We start from the raw sequence: 25,913 nt of genomic DNA, 5'->3' as shown, positions 1-25,913 counted from the left end.
AAATAAGTGGCAAACTGGGAAAAATTTTCTGTAAATCTAATATTCAGGATTTCTATCTAGAATCTACAAACTTTTGCAAAGCAATAAGAAAAATACCAGCACAAAGGAAAATGATATGAATAGATAACAAATAGAAGCAAAAAGAAAGATGATTGTTGTTATGCATGCAAAAATTAATTCAGCTGTATTTGTAAGCAGAAATACAAAGCTACAGGGGATGACATCAAATCCATCAGGTTGTCAAAAATCAAAAAGTCCAAGAAACCCAAGTATTGGTGAGGATTTCGGGAAATGGTGTACCTGAAATATTGGCATAAGTGAAGTTGTTCTGTCAACATTGGAGAGCAATTTGGTAATAGCTAGTCAATTTGAAAACACATATCCTGCGATTTAGGTGTATAGGTTAGAGAAACTCTAGCACATGTGTACAGAGAGACATGATGCAAGGATATTGCTTGCAGTATTGTGTGTAATTTTTTTTTTTTTTTCTTTACAAAGGTACGTTGATTTTTTTTTTTTTTTAAACATCTTTGTGTGTAATTTTTAAAAGGCCTATTAGAATTGATCAGTTACTATTAATATCAGTTACAATATTCTATCGTATCAGCTAAAATACCTAATGTAGACTTAGTTATATATAATCACATGGTTTAATCTCAACACAATCTTGAGTAGGAAAAGCAATTTTCAAAAAAAAAGTATGATATTTATGTAAATTATAAAGTAAAACCGGGGACTTCCCCGGTGGTCCAGTGGTTGAGAATCCGCCTGCCAATGCAGGAGACACGGGTTCGAGCCCTGGTCTAGGAGGATCCCACATGCCGCGGAGCAACTAGGCCCATGGGCCACAACTACTGAGCCTGTGCTCTAGAGCCCGCGAGCCACAACTAGAGAAAGTGCAGCAATGAAGACCCAACAGAAAAAAAAAAAAAGTAAAACCGACTATATTTTATTCTATCATAGTAATCTGATAGAATAAAAGTTTTTTTAAAAAGAAAGGACTAGAAGAGATACGGAAAATTCTTAAAATTTGTAGTACTACTTAACTTTAGGGAGGAAGAGAGGGACCTGGGAAACAAAGGGGCTTTGCCTTGTTTTTTTTTTTAAACTGTCAATCTTCCAGCACATTTGGCTCACCTTCTTCCCTCTCCACAGAAAACTAAAGTAATAAGGAAACCAGGGGCTGCCTGTTTGCCACATCCAAAGGCTTAATTTTAGTTTAGTGGGGTTTTTTTGGCCGCACCATGAGGCGTGTGTGATCTTAGTTTGCCCGACCATGGATCGAACCTGTGCCCCCTGCAGTGGAAGTGGGGAGTGTTAACCACTGGATTGCCAGGGAAGTCCCTTAGTTTTGATTTTTAATCTCTGTAGCAATTGAATTGAATTGACTATTGATGTCCCTTCTAGAAACATCTTCTCTAACCCATAAATATCATGGCTCTATTTTGGTTCCCTCTGAATCTGACTGCTACCTTTATAGTTGCAGCTATATATAAGGAAAAGTAAATCTCTTTCCCATCTCAGCTCCCCAGTTCTGCTATCAGAAGTAAACACTGTTTAATCTTTCAGAAATCTTACTCTCCCCCAACACACATGTACACACAAGTGTGATTTTGTGTGTCTGTGTTTATAACAAATGTATACATAGCATACACTCTGTACTTTCAACATTGTCTTGATATTTTACTAGCTCAGTAATATATATCTGCTTCCCTTTTAACAGTTGCGTGTTATTAAGGATTAAGATTTACATCTTGAAATGAGAGGTAACACCAAGAACAGCTGACCCTGAGCTCATTTCATTTCTTGTTAATGAATATTTACAAAGGCACTGTTTTCTTGGGAAAGAAGGGGCTCTGTAGGAGTGCCATAGACATTATCCAGGCCATTAGAGAGCTGTTCACCTAGCCAGTTAGATCAGGCATAAAAAAGGTTAAACCACACGCAGAGCTCTAGTGGGAGTAGAAGCACGGTGCGGCTTTGAGAAAGTATGACTGGTACTGAATGGTTAGGACGGAGGTTAGACGTAGGGCTGCGAGTGAGATTAGAAGTCTCTAGAGTAGAGATGACCATTCATTTGGTATAGAGAGCAGTACATACTAGGGCCAAAGACAGCATCTTGCACAATTTCCACATTTAGGGGACAGAAACATGTGGGCTGCTTGGTCACAAGGAGCAGAGCTAGGAGAGTGAGGTATTACCAACCTCAGAAAGGAAGTGTGTGGATGGTCACCAGTGCATGACATAAGGAAAAGAAAAAGAATAGTTCAGTTTGGGGGAAAAACGGATGGATTGGTGATAGGGGGAGAGTTGTTGTTTAGTAAGTAGTATATTTGGTGGCAGTGTAGAATGAATTGGAACTTTTGGAATCATCTGTGTGAAAGATAATGGGGAAAACTTCCTTGATACTAAGCTATTTAACTCATGGACTGCTTTCACTTAAGAATGGTTGAGCTTATTGGGACACTTACCCTTGAATGACGAATTACTTTCAATATTGTCTTTAACATCAAAAAGTGTCAAAAAAAGTGTTTTTTTTTTTGGAAATCACGCTTGTCTTTTTATTTTTTTAGGCCTTTTAAAAAGATTAAATTGTGTAGCCACATGGAAAACTAATGATTTGATTCTAGTTTTAGAAATAAATGGAACAAGACACTTTCCAACTAAACCATCTCCGGATTTGTAGGTTAGAAATCAAGAATAATGAAGTGTAAGTTTGAGGCAAAAAATAGACACTTAAGTTATTTTGTAAAGACATACAGTTGATATAATTTCCATTAATATAAAAATGGTGTGATTTTTTAACAACGTCACACGACAGAAGATTTATTTTAAACCAGAAATGGGATATGCTTACAAATTGTAAATGACTGTTTTAGGTCAGCACCGTTTATTTGAGTGTTATGCAGGTAATTCAGTTTCACATTTCTCTTTCTAGAGAAAAGAACAACAAACTTGCTTTTTCTGTACCAAGGCCTTTTTTCTGTTTAGAATATATTTTATTTAAAGGGTGGGGGGGAGTAGATTTTTCTTTTCCTGCTGAAGAAGCTAAAGCTATTTAAAGCTGGGTCCTAACTACTAAAAGGCTCCAATACCTGATTTTAGGTCGTTAATGACTTTCTATAGTCAGCCCTCTCTGGAGTATTTTTCTTTAAAACCTCACATGGAAACAGTTTAAATGGTTCTTTTGTGGCCCTGAAATTTCTTGTTCATATCATAAAGGAATGATTACTGAATGCCCAAGCTCTATACCCAGTTCTTTTTCAGCCCTGAGAGGTTAATTGGGCAGGGGTAAATTTGGGTGTGATATGTAGTCTTTGGAAAAACATTTAAGTAACATAACCTAAAAGTTACAGTCCTATTCATAATGATTTCTCTTGAGTATCAGTCTGTGTCTTTAGATTTTCTAATAAAACGTGTGCACATATGTGTATCTGTGTGCAAACGATAGAACCTGATTGCTGGTGAAGGTGGTATATTCATATTTGGTGGATTCAGTGCTTTGCTGGGGACCATTTACATTGATTGGTATGAGCCCTTTGGAGAGAAGTTTAGCAGTCATTCTACTTCTCAGGAGCTGTCTTAGGGAGGCAGTCTAAATTCGGGAAATAGGCACATGTTCGGCCATAGATAAGCCCACAGCTTTCTTCCTGCCCACATCAGAGCTCTGGTATGGTTGAATTCGGGTGATTGTAATATTGATAAATTCATTCGGGAATTTAGAAGACACACTGAACTTTTCACACGTCTGGTGTGAGTTAAATATTTGCCATGGCTCTAAGTACATTGGGCTTCATTGTTAGGAGTTTAAAATTATATCCCTTGGATTCCCAGTCGTCTTCTATTAGACTTCTTTGTGACCAGCATTGGCTTGGCAGGTGATTCAGACTTCTGTGTTTCTGGAGTACTTGATCCGATGTAATAGTAATAGGTATTCTCCTCCCCTGCCCCCTTCTATTGCTCCCCCTACATACTCAAAGGACACGTTCATATAATAAAAGCTCTGAAAAGTCCAATCATTTAATTCGACTTTTTTTTTTTAATTGAAACTAGTGTTTTCCTAACCTTTTGAACAGGAAACTCTGCCACTTATTAATTAGCTCTGTGACCTTGTCTCTCTTTTCTCTGTAAAATGGGGGAAACCCTTTCATATGGTGATTATGAGCATTACATGAGATAAGTTTGTATAACACTTTGTATACTGCTTGGCACATAATAAGCACTCAATAAGGTGGTAGTTGTTTTTATTTAGCTGTGGTTCTTCTAGTCTAATTGAACACATGAGATCAGCAGATACAAAACAATAGGAAACTCTAATTGGGAGAGAAGGTCAGTTGTCGGAGGCTTCGTGGATAAAATAGGTTTGGACTGAACCTAGAGAAATCTAAGTTAAGGCTTAGTAATAGAACTTTCTTCACTGATGGAAATAATCTATATTTGCAGTGTCCAACATGGTAGTCAGTGGACATACTGAGCACTCGATATGTGGGTAGTGTGACTGAGGAACTAAATTTAAAATTTTATTAACAATTACTTGAATTTAAAATGAAATGGTTGTATGTGGCTATCATATTGGAAAAGCACAAAAGTGAGCTTAAAGTGAAATGAAAAATTTGTTTCCCAAGAAATGGAATACAAATAAAAATTTCTAATCAATTAATTCTTTTGTAATTTATAATATCATTATATAATGCTGTTTGCTTTCTTGTAGGTCTCCAATTGAGAAACATGGCACTGTTTTTCCTGCACTCTACCCACCTATTGCTGGACTTCTGTTGTAACAAGTTGGCAAACACTGGCTGGAACTGGGCTGCAATAAAACATGCCAGTATCAATGCTGACAAGAGCCTAACAAGTGCCAACTTACAGATGATTACGCATTTTGAATTCTAATGAACTGTTTTAACCTTCAGGAAGAATTGTAAAGACCTGTACATAGCACAACATGATCCGGATAATATATATACTGTTCATGTACATCCACAAACACACCTTGTACCAAATAATGCTTTCTTGTAGTAGAATAAGAATCGTGTAAATTCTAAAAGATTTTAGCAGGTTTTCTTTCCCTATTCATTGTTTCTTATCAGTTTTAAAAGACTCCTTAAAGCATGTCAGATAAAAAGCAATTAGGATTAAAAGTTTCCATTTAATTTCCTTTAAACCATTGAGGCTTCATTAAACTCTTTTCACTTACTAAACTTTGTATCTTCTTTGTTTGGACACACTCCCCTTTGCTTTTATCAATTCTGTCTGCCAGGAAGTTTTCAAATCATTTAGTTCAAATACTGAAAGACTCAATAAGCAACTACTTGATTTTTAATGATGACTTCAGAGGAACGGTCATCACTAGGTGCTTCATCCCTTTTGTATTATACTTGCACCCATGTCTTGGATTGGATATAGCAATAACATTTTTTCATTGTTGAGAGCTCTTGAATTCAGTCATTTTCCCCAAGAACTAAAAAGAGTTGGTTCTGAATTCAATTCAGATTTAAAATTATTGAAATTTACCCCAAACAATACAAAATTCTGATTTGGTTTTATTTTTGCCCTCAGTTACCTAATGTGAAGGTTGGATGAATAAAGCATGCACAGCTGCAGGCTTTCTACTTAACTTCTGGGTTTGCTATTAAAAATGCTGTTTACCCACACACCCTTCTCCTTAGCCCTTCATATTTCTTTGCCTCTATTCTCTATACTGCAGATTTTTCTCACCTATTGTACAAAGAAATTGCGATGTATATTTTCATGTAATTTGATTTTGGAATTCTGTCACCTTATGTAGTGAGTTCTTCCAAAATATAATTTTTTTCCAATAATTGTCAAGTTGTTGGCTTTTATTGTATTGAATGAAGGTTATAATAGAGTGCCAGAGAAGTGCAGTTTAGAAAAATCTCAGGTTGTTTCCTTATGCAAACAAATTTAATACTTGAAAATCACATGGCCATGGCAGTATATGTATTGGGTTCTGTATAGATTCTTATGTGAATCTCAAAGCATTACAGGGATGGAAAGGCTTTGCTATTTGACATATAAGATTTTGCCACTGACATAGTGCACTTGGATTTTTATTACTGTTTGAGCATAAGTATATTTCATATCATAAGTTTTCGAAAATAATTTCAGGAAATGTAAAATGAGCATGTGCAGTGTTAAAGGTGGGCCCAGGTTCCTCTGTGTTTGAGGCTGGGACTGGGAGGTAGTCTTTGGCATATAAGGGATAGAACTTGAGACAGTACCCAATGGGACATGGTGTTTAATTGTGAGAATCAGTGAGAATTGGTGCATCTCTGCTCTGTGGGGTTTGGAGAAATGCTTTGGCAGAAGAGTGAAAGGATTCCTGCAAGGAGCCCGTCCTTTACGAACTTTGCATGTCTTTTTTAAAGCAGAAGTAAAATAATTGAGGATGTAGTCACAGTAGAGAGTGATTTTTCTAAATCTCAGTCTCTTCTTCACTCTGAAGCATTAAAAAAGCCCATAAATGTGTAATGGCTGAATGTGAAATTGTTTGATTCATTGCAGCCCAATTTTCTTCAAGAACTTGGCGTGTGACTTTACTTTTTCAAAGACTCTGTAAACATTGTTGCCCCAAAGTGCCAGTACTGCATGCCTACCTGGGACTTTGAATGCAATCCCTTTTTATTCTTAAATCAGAAATTGTTCACATGGTGCTTGCTTGTGGCAAGATGGAGTCTGAATTTTGCTCTCCTATTGCTGTAATTCTGCTAGCAATCTCTTGAGTTAAAACCTGGGATTTGACTCTTCAGAGAGGAGCAAATGACCTAGTAACTCAGGGACAACTATTCTTGAACTTTAAGTGCCACATTAATGCAGTTACTTTGGTGGAACCATGTGTTCTTTAGGGCTAGATCTTGGGGAGTAGAAGGAGAGCCAGGAATGAGTGCAGGTCTCATGACACCCCTTTCCATCTGGTGCCCTGAGCGTGCTACATATGGAAACACAGGCCTCGAGAGATGTTTTGGCTTCTTTTCCTCTGTCAGAGGTGTCATCTGTGCCTTTCCCAGTGTTCATCTGACTGTGAATCTAAATGCCTCTACATTTGATGTTAAACCACACTCAGGTGACACTGATCCAGGTGGCTTTTGTCCCAGCAGTGCCTCATCATTAGTGTGAGTCTTGTCTGCTTTAGGAAAAGGATTTTTCTCCCTGACCTCGTGCCAACTATCAACAACACCTGCATAGTCTTATGGATTGTAGAACCGTTGCCTGTTTCCTAAATTTATTCCAAGTTCTTGTAAAGGCTTATCGATTTCAGTCTATGCTTATAATGGGATGGATGATCTCAGTGGCTTTCTGGCCTCTTGTGAGTTTAAAATCCAAATGAGGTTGGTTTTCTTGTCATTACAAGGTAATATTTTTGTGAGGTTATTCCACTAGTTCTGTGATTACTTGGGTGTCATAGTGTCTTTAATGGCCTTCATTCTTGGTTGTGAAATTTTATTTTATATGCTCATTCACCCTCTACAAATCTGCCCCTTTGGGGTTGTGGTGCCTGTGTATTTGCCTGTCTGGTCCCCAGTTGGTGGAATTACCTTTTGTGTACTGCCACTTCTCAGCATCTTTGAAATTTGACATAATGTTGCTTCATTCCAGTTTTTTTTGTTTGTTTGTTTTTTTAGTTCTGTAATTTGTTGATTGTATTTAACTATGTGAGTTCTGTTGTGATGTTTACTGTATTGTAAAGCACCTCGATCATGTGATGGGTGCTCTATAAATCAATAAATGATGACTTAGAGGCTGTATCATGAGCTATTTTGGTTTCAGGATGCAGGTCTCCAAAGCAAGTTATGGGATTCTTTCTATATAAACAGCACATGATAGCAAAGGGTCCACAGGGGAATCTAGATAAAAAAATTTTTAAACCTTATTTAAAGAAGGAACCAGAGGGTAGGAAGTTCACTTGACTTCCAACCTGATATAATGGTCTTAAAATTTCCAGTACGCGGCCAACCACCATTCTTAATCAGAATTTCGTGCATGCTGATTTAGAACCTTATGTAAAATAAAATGAGCACATGTTAGAGCATTATTTGGGATTTTTGTCTTTGACCTAGACTAGTTCTACCATGAAGATAAGCCAAAAGGTGAAGAACCCAGTCTCAAAGGTCAACTGGAAGAGAACACAGGCACCATCTCAATCACCACCTTCCCTCCTCTAAACAGATGGGCAAACTTGGCCCAAATACCTGCCCAGTACCACTCAGTAAGTTAGTGGCAAATGCAGCAAGAACTGAGTACTTTTTCCCCTTTTTTCCCCCTTAATTTTAACAAATTTTTTCCTTTTTCTGGAGGACTGCAAACCACAACAGGATTCAGGATGTGAATATTCAGCTTTTCACCCTGCATCTTTATATATAGTTTATATGGATTTACAGTGTTAAGTGTTGAAAGCTTGTCTGTCTTGATAGAAGTTGCCAGTGGTTTTAAGGCCTCTTCCTTACAAACTCTGAGAAAAGAACATGGAGCCTGATTTCTTAATCACAAAGAAGAAAATCTTCCTTGAGAGCAGTTTGGGGAAAATGGGGGCTCATTTTTCAGGGTTTAATTTTTCTGAAAAATATATTTGAAATAAAACTATTATAGAAAGGTCTAGATGATGTCCCTAAACTTTAAATATCAGTTTTAAGCATAATCATCTACTCGAGGTATATAGCAAAAAAGTTTTATTCCCATGCTGTCCAATGCAGATGAACGGCTTTTGACTTTGCCTACTGTGTGCAAGGCCCTAGGCTTTGAGGAAGGATCAGTTGATTTTCTCCCTCCCTCTCATAAAGATAGAGTTGGTAACACCTCACCAAATTAAAATCGTTCATTTTCTGGAGGACTGCAAACCCCAGCGGGATTCAGGTATCTTTGGTTGCTCAGTTTCAGATGGTGTAACTTGGCTGCCTAGGTAGGACTAGGCTTGTCTCTTGGAGTCTGCACACCCCATTGGGCTGCAGTGAAGGAGAAGGGGAAGGCTTTCAAAAAAGGCAGCCAGACACATCTTAGACATAGCTGCACAGAAAGTCATAGATAAGGTATTTGGTTTTCCCTTACCAGCAGTCTCCATTAGGAACAAGTGCAGTATAATAGTACTATGTGTGTTAGCACTGTGACCTCTCCTTTAACCCTCATGAGCACCAGCAATCAAGTTCCTATTTATTGAGCCTCCACTTTGTGGCAGGCTTGTGCTAGATGTGTTTCGTAAAGGATCTAGTCAAATTCTTACAAGGATCCTCATTCAGAAACAGATTCAGATTAATTTGTCAAGACTGTACAGCAAGTAGGTTTCATGGCCGGGATTCAGTTTCATGACCTCCCTTACATACTGCGTGCCATTACTTCTTACCTCCGGGATATTTTTTCCCAGGTCACGTAGAGACTGAGGCGTTTTGAGGCTTGTACTTGAACCCAGTTCATTGGACTACCAGTCTAGTGATTCCCTCCCTATCCCCTTCTACCATGATATGACACTACCTCCCCAGAAAGAGTCTGTTCCCCTAAGCTCTTAAGGCAGGCAGCATTTTTCCCTTCTAAATCAGACAACAAAACATGAATTAGGTCTAAAATGAACCATGTTTCAGTGCTCAGATTTCTCAGGTCATATCTAATATTGTAGCTCCGTCCAACCCTGTTGGGTATTGTAATTCACTGAGTACTGTAGATGCTTTATTTTACAGGGTGTATTAAGAAGTCCTATAGCTCAGGGGTTTCAAGCCAGTAAGAGTCTACTCAGAAGACAAGGGCCCAGAGATAGGGTTATATTACAGACATCGTTAAGAAGAGTGCTCTCACCTCTGCTAGAGGGCTTCTTGAAGGTAGTTCGTGACGAGGAGGTAGTGAAGCCCTTGAGTTGATTAAATCCCTTAAGATGAGTTCTTGTTTGACTGTGGGCATCTAGGCCAAGCAAACTGAAAGGGCACAGATTTGTTTATTGCTACATGTGTGCTGCTCTAAGGGAGAGGGTCCCTGGTTTTCATCAGATTCTCCAAGGTCATGATCCCCCAAGTTATTAAGAACCATGGATTCTAGTCCAACTCCCTCTTGAAACTGATGGAGAATCTGAGATGGCAGCATAGATCGTGCAGGGACTTGACCATGATCAACACAACAGATCAGTTGCAGAGCCAAATCTGAACCCAGTTCCCCTGACTCCCGGTATAGCTCACAGCAACAGTTCATCAAACATTTTGAGGGCTTCCCTGGTGGCGCAGAGGTTAAGAACCCGCCTGCCAATGCAGGGGCCACAGGTTTGAGCCCTGGTCCGGGAAGATCCCACATGTCATGGAGCAACTAAGCCCGTGCGCTACAACTACTGAGCCTGCGCTCTGGAGCCCGCGAGCCACAACTACTGAAGCCTGTGCGCCTAGAGCCCGTGCTCCGCAACAAGAGAAGCCACCGCAATGAGAAGCCTGGGCACCGCAACAAAGAGTAGCCCCTGCTCACCGCAACTAGAGAAAGACCGCGCACAGCAACGAAGACCCAATAGACCCAATGCAACTAAAAATAAATAATTAATTTAAAAAGAATGTATTAAAAAAATTTTGAGCACCTGCTGTATGCCAGACACTAGGATGGTGCTGGTGAAGAGGCAAAGATAAGTCATATGATGTAAAACCAGGCGTCAGCTATGACAGGACTTCTTCATCACATTTATGTTATGACCCAGGAAATATCTGTAGGGCACTCTGAGATAAACAGATGAGGCTGCCTGTGGCCAGAGGAGACTGTCTTGCCTGGCTACCCTAGTGGCCCCAAGGGCTCACCATTTAGCTCACCTATAAACCATTCTTGACAGACAGGGAAGCTTTGAGCTACGACACCTCCATTGAGCCTGGCAAGTGCTCTGCTGCCCTCTAAGCTCTGCTTGCTCGATGCAGCTGCTCTACGCACCTCCCTGCCCACACCTCCTCCACATCTTTAGTCTCTTGCCACAACTGGAACGCTATTTCCCTGAGCACACCACCGTTCTTACACATTTCAATACCCTCTCCCCTTTCATCTCCCAGGTGTCCCTCCCCCAGAATTCCTCCTCCTTCCTCAACATTTTAACCCCATGATTATGTTTACCATGATCTAAACTCCAAATTCCTTCTCCACTCCACCTCACTACCCACAAAATGGTTAACCTTGGCAGCACCTAAAATTTCTCCACCTTCAAACCCTCCCCCTTTTCTGTTCTGACACCCTCATCCTGTTCTCAGATCCTTCCTTCAACCTGTCATCTCTTATTCTTGGCTCTTCTCCAGGGCCACCACTTCCCCCCGCAGTCCTTAACTGTGGATGCTTCTAGGAATGGGTGCAATCCGCATTCTTTTGATTGTCCTTTGAGTAAAAATCTGTTTTGACAGGTTTCACACTATTCACTTATATTACTCGTTAGCCCTCTTTTTTGCTATTAGTCATCCCCACATTGACTAAAGATTGACTAAAGATTTTAGCACCTGGTTTACGGTCTCCCACCTTCTCTACCTCTGAATTCCAATATCTGATTTTTCTAGCTTCTCACTTCCACTTCAGCTACCATATTCCATGGCTCTGTCCTGGAGTTTATTGTCTCCTAGTACTGTTTAACTTATGAACTTCAGTTTGCCACACACAGGGCTCTCACAACCTTGTTCACACTGCATTGGTCTTCAATATTATAGAGACCTGCAGTTTTATGACTCGTACATCAGCCTCTACCCAGTCTGCACCAGAGCTATATTCTCACAGCACTCTCAATTTCTTTTTGGCAATGAATCCCAAGCCCTGGGCAAATGCTACAATCCATATTCTCTGCTTCTGCAGCCAGGTGGCTGAGTTCTGCTAGAAAAAAGTGACCCATCCACACACTCAGAAGACACCTGCAACCAGGCCTTCCAAATTCAGGTTCCTCTCCCAAATTTTCTTCACTCTTTTTTAGTCCAGTCAGTGCTTGATAAGTCCAGAGCCTCGAAAATATAGGTGAAGAGAGCTAGGCTCTCGGTTCTTCCCACGTCCAGCTACCTCCTCCACTTTCATTCACTGCTCTTACCTAGTCTCGACCCCTCCCTCTCCCTGGCCCCCATGACTCTCGCGAGACTTGGGGACCTCCGTTACGCACTGCCCAAGTTGAGCGGCGCACTTCTCGCGAGGCTGAGGCAGGGCTGGGCCCGACATGGCGGAAGGTAGGGTTTTTGTGGAGCAGCGCGGGAAGGCGCGGAGCTGTGGGGGCGCTGCTGGCTGGGCGAAGCAGCCCTGAGAGGGAATGGCCGGGCGTGTTCGCTTGGGGCACAGCGGGTCTCGCGAGCCTTCCTCTCCAGCCTCTGCCGGGCGCCTCGGGCCGGGGTACTGAGCGCTATTCCTATGGCAACGCCCCTCCCGGCGTCTCCGACCCCGCGGGACCTTGGCAGGGTGCCGGGCCGGTCGCGAGGTCCCGTGCCGGCACTAAGTGCAGCCTCGGGGATCCCGAGGGCCGCCGGGGAGGCTCCTTTGATTACCGGCGGTGCTGGGACGGCGGGGGGACGTAACCCTTCTCCTTAGGAAATCGAAACTGCTGTCCTGGCAGGTCCCGCATCCGGAAGGGGTACATCCCTCCCCTGCGAAAGAGCTTAGGACTCTTCCCAGGGTGAGGGGTGGGGGTGAGCCAGGGCTGTCACGGGCCAACGAGCCAAACAGGAGGGGGCTGTAGGCTCTGGGCTCCCCAGCAGCCTCGGGATTCGGGGCGGCTGGGATTCTTTCCCCAGGTTGAGAGATGTGGACGGGAGGAGGGGGTTTGCTTGGTAGGGGAGTTGGCCAAGGTCACGCTGCTCCTAAGAGATGTGCTAAACCAGACCTCGACTCCTTTGCCTCTCAGTCCTGTCTTTACCCGCTTTTGTGGCACTTTCTTTGTGCCCCTGCATGCAGGTGAAGGCAATTTGGCCTCTCGGATTGAGCCTCCCTTAACGTAGCAATATTAGAAGCCTTCATTGTCAAAGCCTTGTTGTACAGGTGGCGGGAAAGGAGACCCAGAGATGGGAGTTACCTGCCAGGGACCCTAAAGTGACGCTGTCGGACCTAGCTAGTGTGCTTCTCCTGTTCACCCCATTACTGGAGGAAAATACTCCTTATTTGACTTAATGTTTATTGAGTGACTGCAGTGTGCTGGTCCTCCACCTGTCCGATTGGTTTTGAGCTAAGCTTTGTCTGAACCTACCTTTACTTGGATCTTACTTTTGGGCAGCACCTGACAGTTTGCAGGCTTTTCTCATTTGGATTAGACTTGGCAACAACCTTGTGAAGGAGGTCTGGCATGGGTGTTACTTGCACTTTATAGATAAAGGAATTGAGGCCAGAGTTCTAGAGATATCCGGGTCAGGCACCCACTTTTTGTCTGCTCTTTCTACCATGTTAGACCCCCTGAGGGGGAAACGTCAGATAAATATTGTATGAAAGCAGAGGAGGATTAAAAGGAACAGAAGAAAGCTGAGGCATCCCCTGAAGCTAGTTTTTGGATGAGTCACAGAATGTTGTTTAAGATTTTTTAATACAGTGGGCAGCCAGCGAAATGGAGCTTGTTGCCCTGAGCAGTGAGTTGGGGTGGAAAGGTTCAGGAAGGCTTTATGTGAGGTGACGGGGACTCCATCGCTTTTACAGCAGTTAGGGAAGTTAAGGAATGTTTTGGGAATACGTTACCAAGATTGAAATTGTAGAAGGCAGTTGGTTTTTCATTCAGCAGTTTTACTGAGCACCTGCTGTGCCTCGCAGTCCGGTTCCAGCCTGAAGAGCTCCTACTGGCTGAATATGCTGATTGTTATCCTGCAAGTGCCTTGAGATTTGTGTTAGGATAACCTTGAGAGACATGCAGCTGGTGGAGAACACACCTTAAAACATCCTTTCAGGGTTAAATTGGCAAGGGAGTACAGATAGGTAAGCATAGTCAGAAGGTTCTGACTCGACGGTTTTTTTTTTTTTTTTAATTTATTTATTTTATTATTTTATTTATTTATTTTTCGGCTGCGTTGGGTCTTCGTTGCTGCGCGCGGGCTTTTCTCCGGTTGCGGCGAGCGGGGGCCACTCCCCGCCGCGGTGCGCAGGCTTCTCATTGCGGTGGCCTCTCTCGTTGTGGAGCGGAGCATGGGCTCTAGGCACGCGGGCTTCGGCAGTTGTGGCACACGGGCTCAGTAGTTGTGGCTCGCGGGCTCCCGAGCGCAGGCTCCGTAGTTGTGGCGCACGGTCCCAGCTGCTCCGCGGCATGTGGGATCCTCCCGGACCAGGGCTCAAACGCGTGCCCCCGGCACTGGCAGGCAGACTCCCAACCACTGCGCCACCTGGGAAGCCCTCGACAGTTTTTATTTTACTTTTTTTTGTGTGTTCCAATTTCCTAGCCTGTGTTCTGACTTAAGCTTTTTGGAAACAGTGTCACAGACTTTGGGAAGAATTGAGTGGAGCATCCTAGTCCAGTTACCTCGTTAAACTGCAACTGCTTGTTATGCGCAGGAAGGCAAGGTTATCTAAACAGTGTTTTGCGCGGGGGTGTTACGCGGCATGTACTCTAATCAGAATTTATCGGAGCTGGCTATGCTTGTTCAGAAATACTCATTTAAATATAAACAAATAGCAGAAATCTGTGTCATGTAACAGTTGGATGATCTGTAAGCACGCTCTGTGGGAATTTCCCTGATAATGGTCTTCGTTAGGTGGTGTGAGTGTGAGCATGTGGGAAATTGCGCTTAGGAATAGTAAATAGAACCTGCAGGGGCTGAGTTATATAGTAACTTCTTAATGCGACTCGTTTAGAAACCAAGCTTCTTTCTTTCCATGCATCCATGGGTATTGGTTTGACCATATATATTTAGCTAAAGTCTCTCCTAAAATTAGTTGCCATTTCCACGCTACATCGCTGTAGCTATCCTTCATCTAAGCTTCCTTCATCACTCGAACAAGTCCCTCCAACTTGGTCTTTCCGCTTTTACTTTTTCTCCTTGATTTTGCTTCCCCATAGCCTGTTTTTACAGTTTCCAGTGTTCCTTTTAAAGCATAAATCAGATCATGTCTCTCCCACTCTTCGCAATACACCTACCCTTCCACATGCTCTCCCCACTCCCCGTGGCTCTCCATGATCTTATATATATTTTATAATTTATATATTTTATATCTTATATATATTTGGAATATATTTTTCCAGAGCCTTCCAGTGACCTTTACAGGCCAACAGGATCTGGCCGCTGGTTAACACTGATACTTTATTTCTTCTCCTTCACAGAGCTCTTGCACACTAACTTCCTTGCTATTCTTTGTATTGTACATTCCCAACACACCTCTATATCTTTGTCTTGCAGTTTCCTTGGCCTCGAACAGTCTTTCTCAGTTTCTCCACGCAGCTAATCAACTTTTATTCACTCAGGTGTCTGTTCAGTTCTCACCTCTTTAGAGATCGTCCCTAGGTTTTGTTTGTTTTTTAATTCCCTTACTGGAATATAACCCCCGTGAGGGCAGAGACTTTTCCTGTTTTGTTCACTGCTGTATCTTCCAACTTAGAATCGTGCCTATGGTTGAAGGAGTGGATGAATTATTGAGCATCATTTACCAGACATCAAGAAAAGTTGCCAGGAATTGCCTGGCGGTCCAGTGGTTAGGACTCCTCGCTTTCACTGCGGAGGGCACAGGTTCAATCCCTGGTCGGGGAACTAAGATCCCTCAAGCGGTGTGGCCAAAATAAATAAATAAATAAAATAAAATAAAATAAAAAAAAGAAGAAAGAAAGAAAGTTGCCTGGATACATCCTTAGTCTCTTGTCAAGTAAGCTGGCTGGTCCAGCTTTTAATGTGCTCTGAATAACATTAGCCTGCTGGGAGCTGCCTAACCTACTTTTCATCCAGCCCAGTTCAGTCTTAGCAATTTAAGCATGCTTAAGAGCTCAGTCTCTGCAGGCAGACATGGGTTTGAATCCTAGTTTTACTAAGCTGTGATCACAGGTAAGCCAATTAATTGCTCTCAGTCTCAGTTTCCTCAGCTTTGAAAGGGGGATAGTCTCTATCTCAAAAGAAATAGTGTATCATGCAGTCTACCTGCCATGCAGTCTGTCTCCTAGTCTCTCTTTTTTTTAAAAAATTATTATTTATTTATTTGGCTGCACCAGGTCTTAGTTTTGGCATGCGGGATTTTTTTTTTTTGAGTTATTTTTATTTATTTATTTTTGGCTGCATTAGGTCTTCATTGCTGTGCGGGCTTTCTCTAGTTGCGGTGAGCGGGCTTCTCATTGCGGTGGCTTCTCTTGTTGCGGAGCACGGGCTCTAGGGTGCAGGCTCAGTAGTTGTGGCTCACCGGCTCTAGAGCGCAGGTTCAGTAGTTGTGGCGCACGGGCTTAGTTGCTCCGCAGCATGTGGGATCTTCCTGGACCAGGGCTCGAACCCGTGTTCCCTGCCTTGGCAGGCGGATTCTTAACCACTACAGCACCAGGGAAGCCCCATGCGGGAGTTTTTAGCTGCGGCATGCGGAATCTATTTCCCTGACCAGGGATCGAACCCGGGCCCCCTGCATTGGGAGCGTGGAGTATTAGCCACTGAACCACCAGGGAAGTCCCCTCTCTTAGTCTCCTCTTAAACCACTCTCCCCTCAATAAAATAAAAGTGAAAATTGGAAAAAAATGTAAGTGACTTGTTAAACGGAAATATGATCATGGACTTTTATAAGCTTACTGGAATTTGGTCAGGAAAATACTTCTGACAACAATTCAAGTAACAAGGTGAAGACATTCTGTATTCTGGACAATACAGTATACAGTATTGTAATACAGTATATTATACAGTATGTATACAGTATACAGTATACATTACTGTATACTGTATACATACTGTATACAGTATGTATACAGTATACAGTAATGTATACAGTAGCCATTAGCTACATATGTCTTCTTAAATTTAATTAAAATTAAATAAAATTTAAAATTCAGTTCCTTAGTCATGCTAGCCTCATTCCAGGTGTTCAATAACCGTGTGGTTAGCGGCTCCCATGTTAGCAGACAGCACAGATGAATAGAACACTTGCATCATTCCAGAAGGTGCTGTTGGACAGCAGTGTTCCAGAAAATGCTTGGTATAGGCTGGTAGAAACAGGGAAAGGAGAAATTTTGCTCCTTCCAGTTTGGAAGTTTATCTCCATTTATTATTTTATTCATTCATCAGATGTCCCAGTCTGTTCATAATTATGTACTGTCTGGTGACCCCTCAAGCAGTATCTCTCTATATACCATTCCTTTCTTTTCTCTATCTTCCCTTTCTTTCGTTTCTGTCACCAGCAGAGGCTGTTAGCTTTCTCCTTGAGGATATATATATTTTTTTAAAACAAAGAAACAAACTTTATCCAGTCACTGCAGTGACCGTGGATGTGCCAGAGTAGAGCTACTGAATCATGCTGAGATATGTGGGGTTCAGTCACCGGCAAGGTGAGTTGCTGTAGTTGGGACATTATCATGATTTACAGACATGCCCAACAAAATGAGAAACTATGTCCTCAGGCTCTCTTGTTAAATCTGAGTAGGCCAGGGACCTACAGTATTTATTGAACTCCACCTACTAAGGCACTGTAGGGTGGAGGACGAGATGAGCATGGAGTGGGGGTGGAGGGAGAGGTAGTGGGTGGTTAAAAAAAGAAGAGCCAGACCTAGAGCCTATTCACAGGGAACACTGCAGTCCAGGAGGGGAGACGAAAGCATGTGTGTTAGAAACTGCGTTGTAGGGACTTCCCTGGTGGCACAGTGGTTAAGAATCTGCCTGCCATTGCAGGGGACACGGGTTCGAGCCCTGGTCCGGGAAGATCCCACATACCGTGGGGCAACTAGGCCCGTGCTCCACAACTACTGAGCCTGTGCTCTAGAGCCCACGAGCCACGACTACTGAGCCCGTGTGCCACAACTACTGAACCTGCACTCTAGAGCCGGTGAGCCACAACTACTGAGCCTGCACCCTAGAGCCCGTGCTCCGCAACAAGAGAAGCCGCTGCAATGAGAAGCCCGCGCACCGCAATGAAGAGTAGTCCCCGCTCACCGCAACTAGAGAAAGCTCGCGCGCAGCAACGAAGACCCAACACAGCCAAAAATAAATTAATTTAGATAAAAAGAAAAAGAAACTGCCTTGTAGGGTGGAAGGTGAAAAATGCTTAGGAGTTACTTTGAGAATTCAGAGTAGGAAGAGATGTTTTAGGGAAGTGGGAGTATGCTTTGGGTGTCAGGGGAGGCCTTTGCTGCAGGAGATAAGCTGGGCTTATCTGGGCTGGACTTTGGAAAAATAGGCCGCTTTTGGACATGGGGAGATGTGGGTGGGAAGAGGTCACTATTCTCGGTGGAAGAAATATCAATAGCAGGATGTGAGGTTGGAAAAGTATGTTAAGGGCTAGATTATGAAGGGATTGGTTAAGCATTTGCATTTTGCTCTGTGGGCCGTGGGGTGAGGCTACTGAAAGTTATCAGCCAAGGTAGTGACGTGACTAGAATTGTCTGAGGCCTGTTGAAAAGGCTATATAATGTAGAGGATGGATTTGGGAGGGAGCGAGGGAGGGAGGCTGGAGTGGGTGCCGTAGCAGTTGAAGATGAGTCCTTGGGTAAGGGGCATTGGGGTTGGTGAGGACTGCTGTGAGAGATACTCACTATAGACAGCATAAAAGACAGGACTCTGGAAACCTGTTTGCATGCTGACAAGAGGGCGATATCAAAGATGACTCAAGCGTTCTAGGTCTGGGTGACTCAGATAATGGCTGGGCTGTTAACAGGAAGAAGAGGAACAGATTTGAGAACAAATATCTGGACCTCAGGTGTGGACAGATTTTGCCATGCCCAGTATACCTTTAGGTGGTTATGTCTTAGCAGGCAGTTGGAAGCATTTCCAGTCAGACTGGCGTTTGTGTGAAAATTAGCTAGTGAGCTAATATTTGTTGAGTATCTCCTGTGAAGCCAGCCCTGTCTGTGATCAGTGCTACACAGAGTGAGGTTTTTTCTTTTTTTTAATGCTGTGCTTTTTAAAAACAATTTATTTATTTAGGCTGCACCGGGTCTTAGTTGTGGCATGCGGACTTTAGTTGCAGCATGTGGACTTCTTAGTTGTGGCATGTGAACTTTTAGTTGCGGCCTTCATGCAGGATCTAGTTCCCTGGCCAAGGATCAAACCCCGGGCCCCCTGCATTGGGAGTGCGCAGTCTTACCCACTGGACCACGAAGGGAAGTCCCCAGAGTGAGGTCTTGAAAAACATATTAAGTCACGCCACTGACTTGCAGACAAGTCTTAACAGAGTTGAATCACAATCAGGAAAAATGTATTTCATTTCTATTAAGTACAAGCAACTATTGCTAGGGATGACACAGTGAGCAACACACAGTTGCAGCCTTAATGGAAGTGGAACCGAGAGGGGAAGGCAAAGTTTCTCATAAAAGCATGCATATTGTGCTTTATAGTTTACTAACTTTTCTCTTTTGCATTGATGCTTAGTGGCACTACCGTCCAGCCGAACTCAAGTCCGTAACCTAGTAATCATCCCTGACTTCCCCCTAAGCCTGTAGTCAGTCACCAAATCCCGTGACTCCTATAAAGCTCTCGCATACGTTCTTTCCTTTCTGCTGTCATTCTGGTAGTTCATGCTAGTGGTTCTCAACCTGGAGAACCCTGCATATTAGAATCACCTGGGGAGTTTTTAAAAACTCAGATTTTTGCATCACTCAGCTTCAGCGAAGATCAGTATATCCCACAAAACATTTTTTTCAAACTGAGCCAATATTGAATAAAAGAGGGCTTTACTGGATCATTTTTTTAAACAAATATAACTATGTGCATATACACACATATACGTAAATAAAATAAGGTCATCTTTCCTAACTAAGAAGTCCTGAGTTATTGGTTTTATTTGTAAACTGGGGTAAAAGGATTTTTTAAAGCAAACTTTTGTCAAATAATGGCTTTTGGACTTCGTCAGTGCATTTGAGTTATGACAGAATTGCTAGACTTTAAAGTGTGAAAAGTCAAAATGTGAAATGTCTCTTAGCACCATTATGTTTTTAGTAATATCCAAACTTTGTGTGAACTGGGAGGGTACAGACTGGCAGGGGTATCTTACTATTCCTTTGTAATCTCCTCTTGATGGTATTCCTGTCTTCTTTCCCCTTCCCTTCCTCTTTTTTTTTTTTGGCCTAGCTGTGCAGTTTGCGGGATCTCAGTTCCCTGACCAGGGATTGAACCCTTGCCATGGCAATGAAAGCCCGGAATCCTAACCACTAGGCCACCAGGAATTCCTTCCCTTCCTTTTTTCATTAGGGTATTTTGTGAACTTGAATTCTCAACAGTAAATATATCCACTTATTTCTTATTCTCCATTACACAATTTTCCCATAGTTAGCACTCTTGCTTAGTGAATATTCAGTAAACCCAGTGAAAGAAAAATTACATCTTTAGTATGACAGGTTTAGGAAAGTAGTAGTGGTAGTAATTCATCACCTGTGAGGGGCTTATCTTTTCTGATGCCAACAAAGAAGACAGTATTTTCTGGGACTTTGATACATGCTTTAATGAAATATTGTTATGTGGAAGACTCTAATATATGTCTGAAACAAAAATTATTCTTGTAGTTCTCAAAATGAGATGTTATCACAGCTTTTACGATATTTTTCTTTTATCTAATGGACATAGTTAAAGCAGAGTAGGGAGAAAGTCAGTAATTAAAGGATTATACAAAGAACACTAATTCACTGCTAAAATTGGGACTAGAAAGTAAGAACTATAGAAGTGTAGAGAAAGGAAATATCAGGGTTTTGTTAGTCTAAAAAGATTTAATGAATACAGTGTGGGTTAGTATTGGAGTAGGCAGAGGGGAGTAGAAATCACATATAAGGTAGGGAATGGAAAGAGCATTTAATTTCTAAATCAGTGAATTAATAATAAATACGTGTTTGATGTCCTGACATTAGAGCTGAAAATAGGTAGCATGGTACAGTGGGATGAGCATGGGCTTTGGCTTAAGATCTTAAATCATGATATAGAACATTTTTATAATCTTAAAAAATTTCCTTGAACTCCTTTGCATTCATTCAATCCCATTCCCTTGACCTCTGGCAACCACTGATCTGCTTTCTACCACAAAGCCTAAACTATTTACTATCTGGCCCTTCACAGAAAAAGTTTGCCAACTCCTGGCCTAGAAGGAAGAGTCTTATAAGGATCATTGTTGGTTCCTTTTCTGACTGTCCCATGACTTACTGATTAAAAAAAAAAAAAAAAATATATATATATATATATATATATATTGCAGTTGATGTTGGTCTCTTTTTTAGGCTATTCATAGTGAATGTAGATTTTTTTTGTCTCAAGCATCTTTGGTTAGGTCAAGAGTGATGAATTACAGAGAGCTCATCAAAATGTCTCGCCTCCAACTGCATTGGTGAAGAGCAAATGGGTATTGTTTGGAAAGAAACATGATTAAATTATAGTGCAAGTGCTGACATTCTTCACCGATACTTAGCATAGCTCTTTCGGCAAAACTGTAGGTTTATCTATTATTTAAATTTCTAGTCTTATTTTTCAAAAGGAAAGTTGGAGGAAGAGAAAGAAGAAGCCACAGCTGAAAACTAGTCACTTGATAAAGAAGTGGTAGTAAACCTTTAAACTAGACACTGTTCTAAATAATTTAATCTATCTTAACTCAATTACTCCTCGACAGCACTCTGAGACACCATTATTATTGCCACTTTCCACCTGTGAAAATCGAAGCACGGAGAGGAGTAAGTGACTTGCCAAGGTCACACAGCTAGTAATGGGCAGGCCAGGGTTTCAGCCCAGTCAAGTGAGGCTCCAGAGTACACTCTTTTTTTTGGGCCGCTCAGCATGTGGGATCTTAGTTCCCCGACCAGGGATCGAACCCGTGTCCCCTGCAGTGGAAGCACGGATTCTTAACCACCGGACCACCAGAGAAGTCCCAGAGTACACTCTCTTAAGGGCTGTATCATGTTGCCTTTCTAAGAATTGTAATAATTAACATTTATTGACCACTTACTGCAAGGCAGGTTATCTTCTAAGGTCTTTGTATGTATTAGCATGTTTAATGTTTACAACGTACTTAACATATGAGGAGAAGGAGGCCTTTGCCTAGAGTGTCGCAACTAGAAAGTGCTGGGGCTGGGATCTGACCCCAGTCAGTCTACCTCTGGAGCCTGTGCTCCTCACCACTGTGCTGTGCTGTAGATTCTCTCTCCATTAGAACTCGACAGCTTGGTGGTACTCAAGGACACATTTGTATTGCCATTTGCAAGCAGACACATTGCCCACAGAATGATATCTCAGCCTTGGGTGCTGTCTCCATTATACTATGAAATGGTGTGGCAGTTCAATACCACTGGTAGGTGCACCTGGGATCAGGGTTTCCTCCTACAAAAGATGCTAGGCGGGGAGCATCTCTGATTTCATGACTGAGAGCCCTATATCCTAAAGCCCTCCTTTCATCTTGCCTCTTCTCTTTGTAATTTATATAACCTTTGTAATTTATGTCTCGTGTTGTTAGGGAACTGTTGACCGAAACAACAGTGTCAGGGTCGAGGTTGCAGGTAGAAATTTGTGTCAGTAATTCTGGAGAGAGACTAGGGTTATTGCTGTAGATTTTGGATTTACATGTGTATAACTGATATCCAAAGAAATTTACAAGGATTCCTTGAGAAGGTGTTTCAAACAGAACTTTTATGATCTTTTCTTTAAGGCTTAAAGGAGTTGGTAATTTTCTACTCTTGAAGGCAAATGTCCTCATAATTCCCCCACATGAATCAGTATCCAGATTCTTTGTGACTATTAGCTTTGTTCTTTTCCCTCCTGTTTGTGAGTTCCTGTAGATACTACTTTGATTCTATATTTGGTACTCCTTTGGTGCTATCAATACATTATTTGTTTGGAAGAGGTGCAAATTAGACTGCCCTTTTAAAAAACTCTTAAAGAGGCAACTGCTGATGTACCATAATGCTTAGTTCATAGCAGGTGCTTCATAAATACTTACAGAATGATAGTTTAAGTGAAATGGAAATACAGAGTATTTACGGATGCTGTAGTCTTGATGGATTGGAGCTCTTGAGCAAAAGGTTGGCTAGAATATGGCGTGATTGAAACCAAGGTTAAAGGATCCAGTTTGCTTCAGGGAAGAAAAATCTGCAGTCGACAGCCACAGGCTATATACCCTGTGAAAACTTGGAAGCTATCTCTTGGGCAAGTGGGATGTGACTGTAGCCACTAGTTTGAACTAGCAAGATAAGGTGTCCTCTGGCCATCCATTTAGTTGACTTAGGGAGAGGCAGGTGCGTGGTGCCAGTGACTTTTATGGAGGACAAGACTAGGTCTTGCCTTCTAATTATTTGTATTTCTCCTAGAGCCTAGTATTATGCCTGTTGCACAAACCCGTTGACTGATACTAGTTTAAAAGGAAAATCTGACCAAGAAAACAAAAGACTGAAGCCTTTTGCTTACATTTTCTGGACCCAGTATGCTACAAACAGAGGCTTTATTTAAATCTTCTGGAGTACAGCATCACTTGTCTGGAGTGTCTTTCCTTGCGCTGGCTTAAGCCAGGTGGTCTTTCTCCGTGCTCTGTTTGCATCCCCTGTCAGAGTGCTGTCAGGTTTTACTGATTTGTCTTCTTTAATTGCCCATCTTCTCTACTACCCTGTAACTTTGTAAAAAAACATGTGCCAAGATGGTTTTCTTTACTTTGACACTGGCACTACATAGGTGCTTAATAAATTTTTAATGAATGACTAGGTTATACAGTTGTCTTCCTAAGAGATGAAAACCTTTGAACAAGTCAATGAATGAACAGAAAAATTGCAGTTCAGTCGGTCTTCTATCTAAACAGTAGTATTCCCAGAGCAGTCTGTGTGTGACTTGGGGAGGTACGCGCTGGGGGCTGAACTTTTCCCCCAGGCTAGTCATCCCCATACCTGGGGTAGTCTTAAAAGTACTATGTATTTCCTGTGACCCCACTCCCGATCTACTGAATTTGGGTGCGCTCTCTCTCTTTAGTTCGAACTGCCTAAGTGTTTCTTACGCAGCCAGTTTGGGAGTAGTGTCATCAAGCCCGGTCTGAGGCAAGAGGTGGGTAGGCTGCTGGTCGTGGGCCTGTCCCCTTCTGCTCCTCAGTTCACTATCTGGGAATTGAACCAAAAGAGATGATCTTTAGGTTCCTTCCCTTCCTAAAGTTTTGTGATATATAAAAACCCTTACACTTGGGTATTAGAAAATTATTTATTTTTCCTCATACTTGTAATTGTTTTCCATAATCTTTAAAATTTGTGTAAAATAGTATATTTGCTTTGTAAGTGCACGTAGATTTAAAATTCAAATAATGTTACAAGACTTACAACAAAAAATAAATTTGCTACCCCTCAGACCCACTCCACAGACCACTTTCCACTCTTCTCTGTTTACCTCTAAGTGATAATACTGCCATTTCTAGATTGATCAGTTATAGACATTGACTGACTTTCCTATGGTAGATTAGGAGTTGCCTCTTTTTTTTTTTTTTTTTTAATTTTTATTTATTTATTTTTGGCTGTGTTGGGTCTTCGTTTCTGTGCGAGGGCTTTCTCTAGTTGCGGCAAGCGGGGGCCACTCTTCATCGCGGTGCGCGGGCCTCTCACTATCGCGGCCTCTCCTTGCGGAGCACAGGCTCCAGACGCGCAGGCTCAGTAGTTGTGGCTCACGGGCCTAGTTGCTCCGCGGCACGTGGGATCTTCCCAGACCAGGGCTCGAACCCGTGTCCCCTGCATTGGCAGGCAGATTCTCAACCACTGCGCCACCAGGGAAGCCCCAGGAGTTGCCTCTTTGAGAGCTTTTTTTAAGGTGCAGCCTAACTTACACCTCTTTCAAATGAATAGTAGTGATGATTTTTTAAAGCATGTTAGGCTTTACTTTTTGGTTCGGGAATTGTCAGTGCAGACTTGCTATACGAGGTGATGCAGTATTTAAAGTAGCTCGTTCAGTAGTTAGCGGTGTTTCCATTTCTGTTTTTACTTTTGATCATCACCTCATCCTTCTGATAATGTCCTGTTGATTTGCCATGATTTTAATTGACCAACTTAATTCCTAAGTCAATAAAACATTTGAAACTCATTCTGCTTTTCATGACTCAAAAAAAATGTTGTGTAAACAGTTATAATAGTTTAAACTATTTATCCAATAATTATGTAATTGTGAAATGCAGAGAGGAGGGTGGAGGCAATGCTGACAGTTTTGAGTGCATGTGCAAGTTACAGTAGTTTCATTGAATTTTTACTACAGCACTGAGTAGTAGATTCCTGGCCGCCCCCCATTTTACATATAAAGAAACTGAAGCTCAGAGAATTGAATTGCCCATGGTCCCCATAGCTAGTTACTAAAAGGATTTAGATCCCCATCGCTTGGACTCCAGAATTCACTACAGGTGTATTTGAATTTTTTAAAACTTTAATTGAAGCATAAGATACGTGCAAAGAGCAAAGCATTAGTATAGAGCTTAATGAATTACCAAAATAAAACATGAATGTAACCATTACTAAGTTAAACAACAACAAAAAAGGATATTACCAGCATCCCAGAGGGCACCCCTCATGTGCCCTCCCAATTACCACTCTCCTGCCATTCCTCCAAAGATAACCATTATCGTGACACCATAGATTCATTTTGCTACTAGTGTTAGCAGTTTTGGGACATAATTTGAAGCTACTCCTAATTCATATGTCCTTTTACATTTTCTGTTACCACATCTAGAAAATGAGTGCCAGTTTTTCTTTAAAGAGACCCATCAACTCCATTTCTTTCTCTACAGGAAGAAAAAAAGTATAAATTTTGTACAGTCACATGAATTTATTGCTTTGTGTTAAATGTGTCCCCGTTTTAGGTAAATAATTGCAGTTTCTTGGCTCTTTAGTCCGAGTAACTATGAAGAACTCTTTAAAACCAGTGATTTGTCAC

General features: G+C 41.9%; 2 protein-coding genes across 4 annotated transcripts in view; both read left to right on the top strand.

Annotated features, from left to right (window-relative positions):
• UBE2G1 (ubiquitin conjugating enzyme E2 G1) overlaps positions 1-7,766 on the top strand; it is a 99,212-nt gene extending 91,446 nt beyond the window's left edge. For both annotated transcript variants that reach the window (XM_036838019.1, XM_036838020.1), the window contains one exon: positions 4,712-7,766. The gene's annotated coding sequence lies outside the window, so the exon portion shown is untranslated. The remainder of the gene's footprint in view (positions 1-4,711) is intronic.
• A 4,338-nt stretch (positions 7,767-12,104) lies between these two features.
• The window catches only part of ANKFY1 (ankyrin repeat and FYVE domain containing 1), a 76,031-nt gene continuing 62,222 nt past the window's right edge, over positions 12,105-25,913 (top strand). For both annotated transcript variants that reach the window (XM_036836315.1, XM_036836314.1), the window contains exon 1: positions 12,105-12,155. In XM_036836315.1, coding sequence (XP_036692210.1) covers positions 12,146-12,155 — 10 coding nt within the window. In that variant the 5' untranslated portion in view covers positions 12,105-12,145. The remainder of the gene's footprint in view (positions 12,156-25,913) is intronic.

This window comes from Balaenoptera musculus, chromosome 20, assembly GCF_009873245.2.
Source record: "Balaenoptera musculus isolate JJ_BM4_2016_0621 chromosome 20, mBalMus1.pri.v3, whole genome shotgun sequence".
Classification (NCBI taxonomy): Eukaryota; Metazoa; Chordata; class Mammalia; order Artiodactyla; family Balaenopteridae; genus Balaenoptera; species Balaenoptera musculus.
The sequence above is the reverse complement of the archived record's forward strand: the minus strand, read 5'-3'. Positions and strand labels throughout refer to the sequence as shown.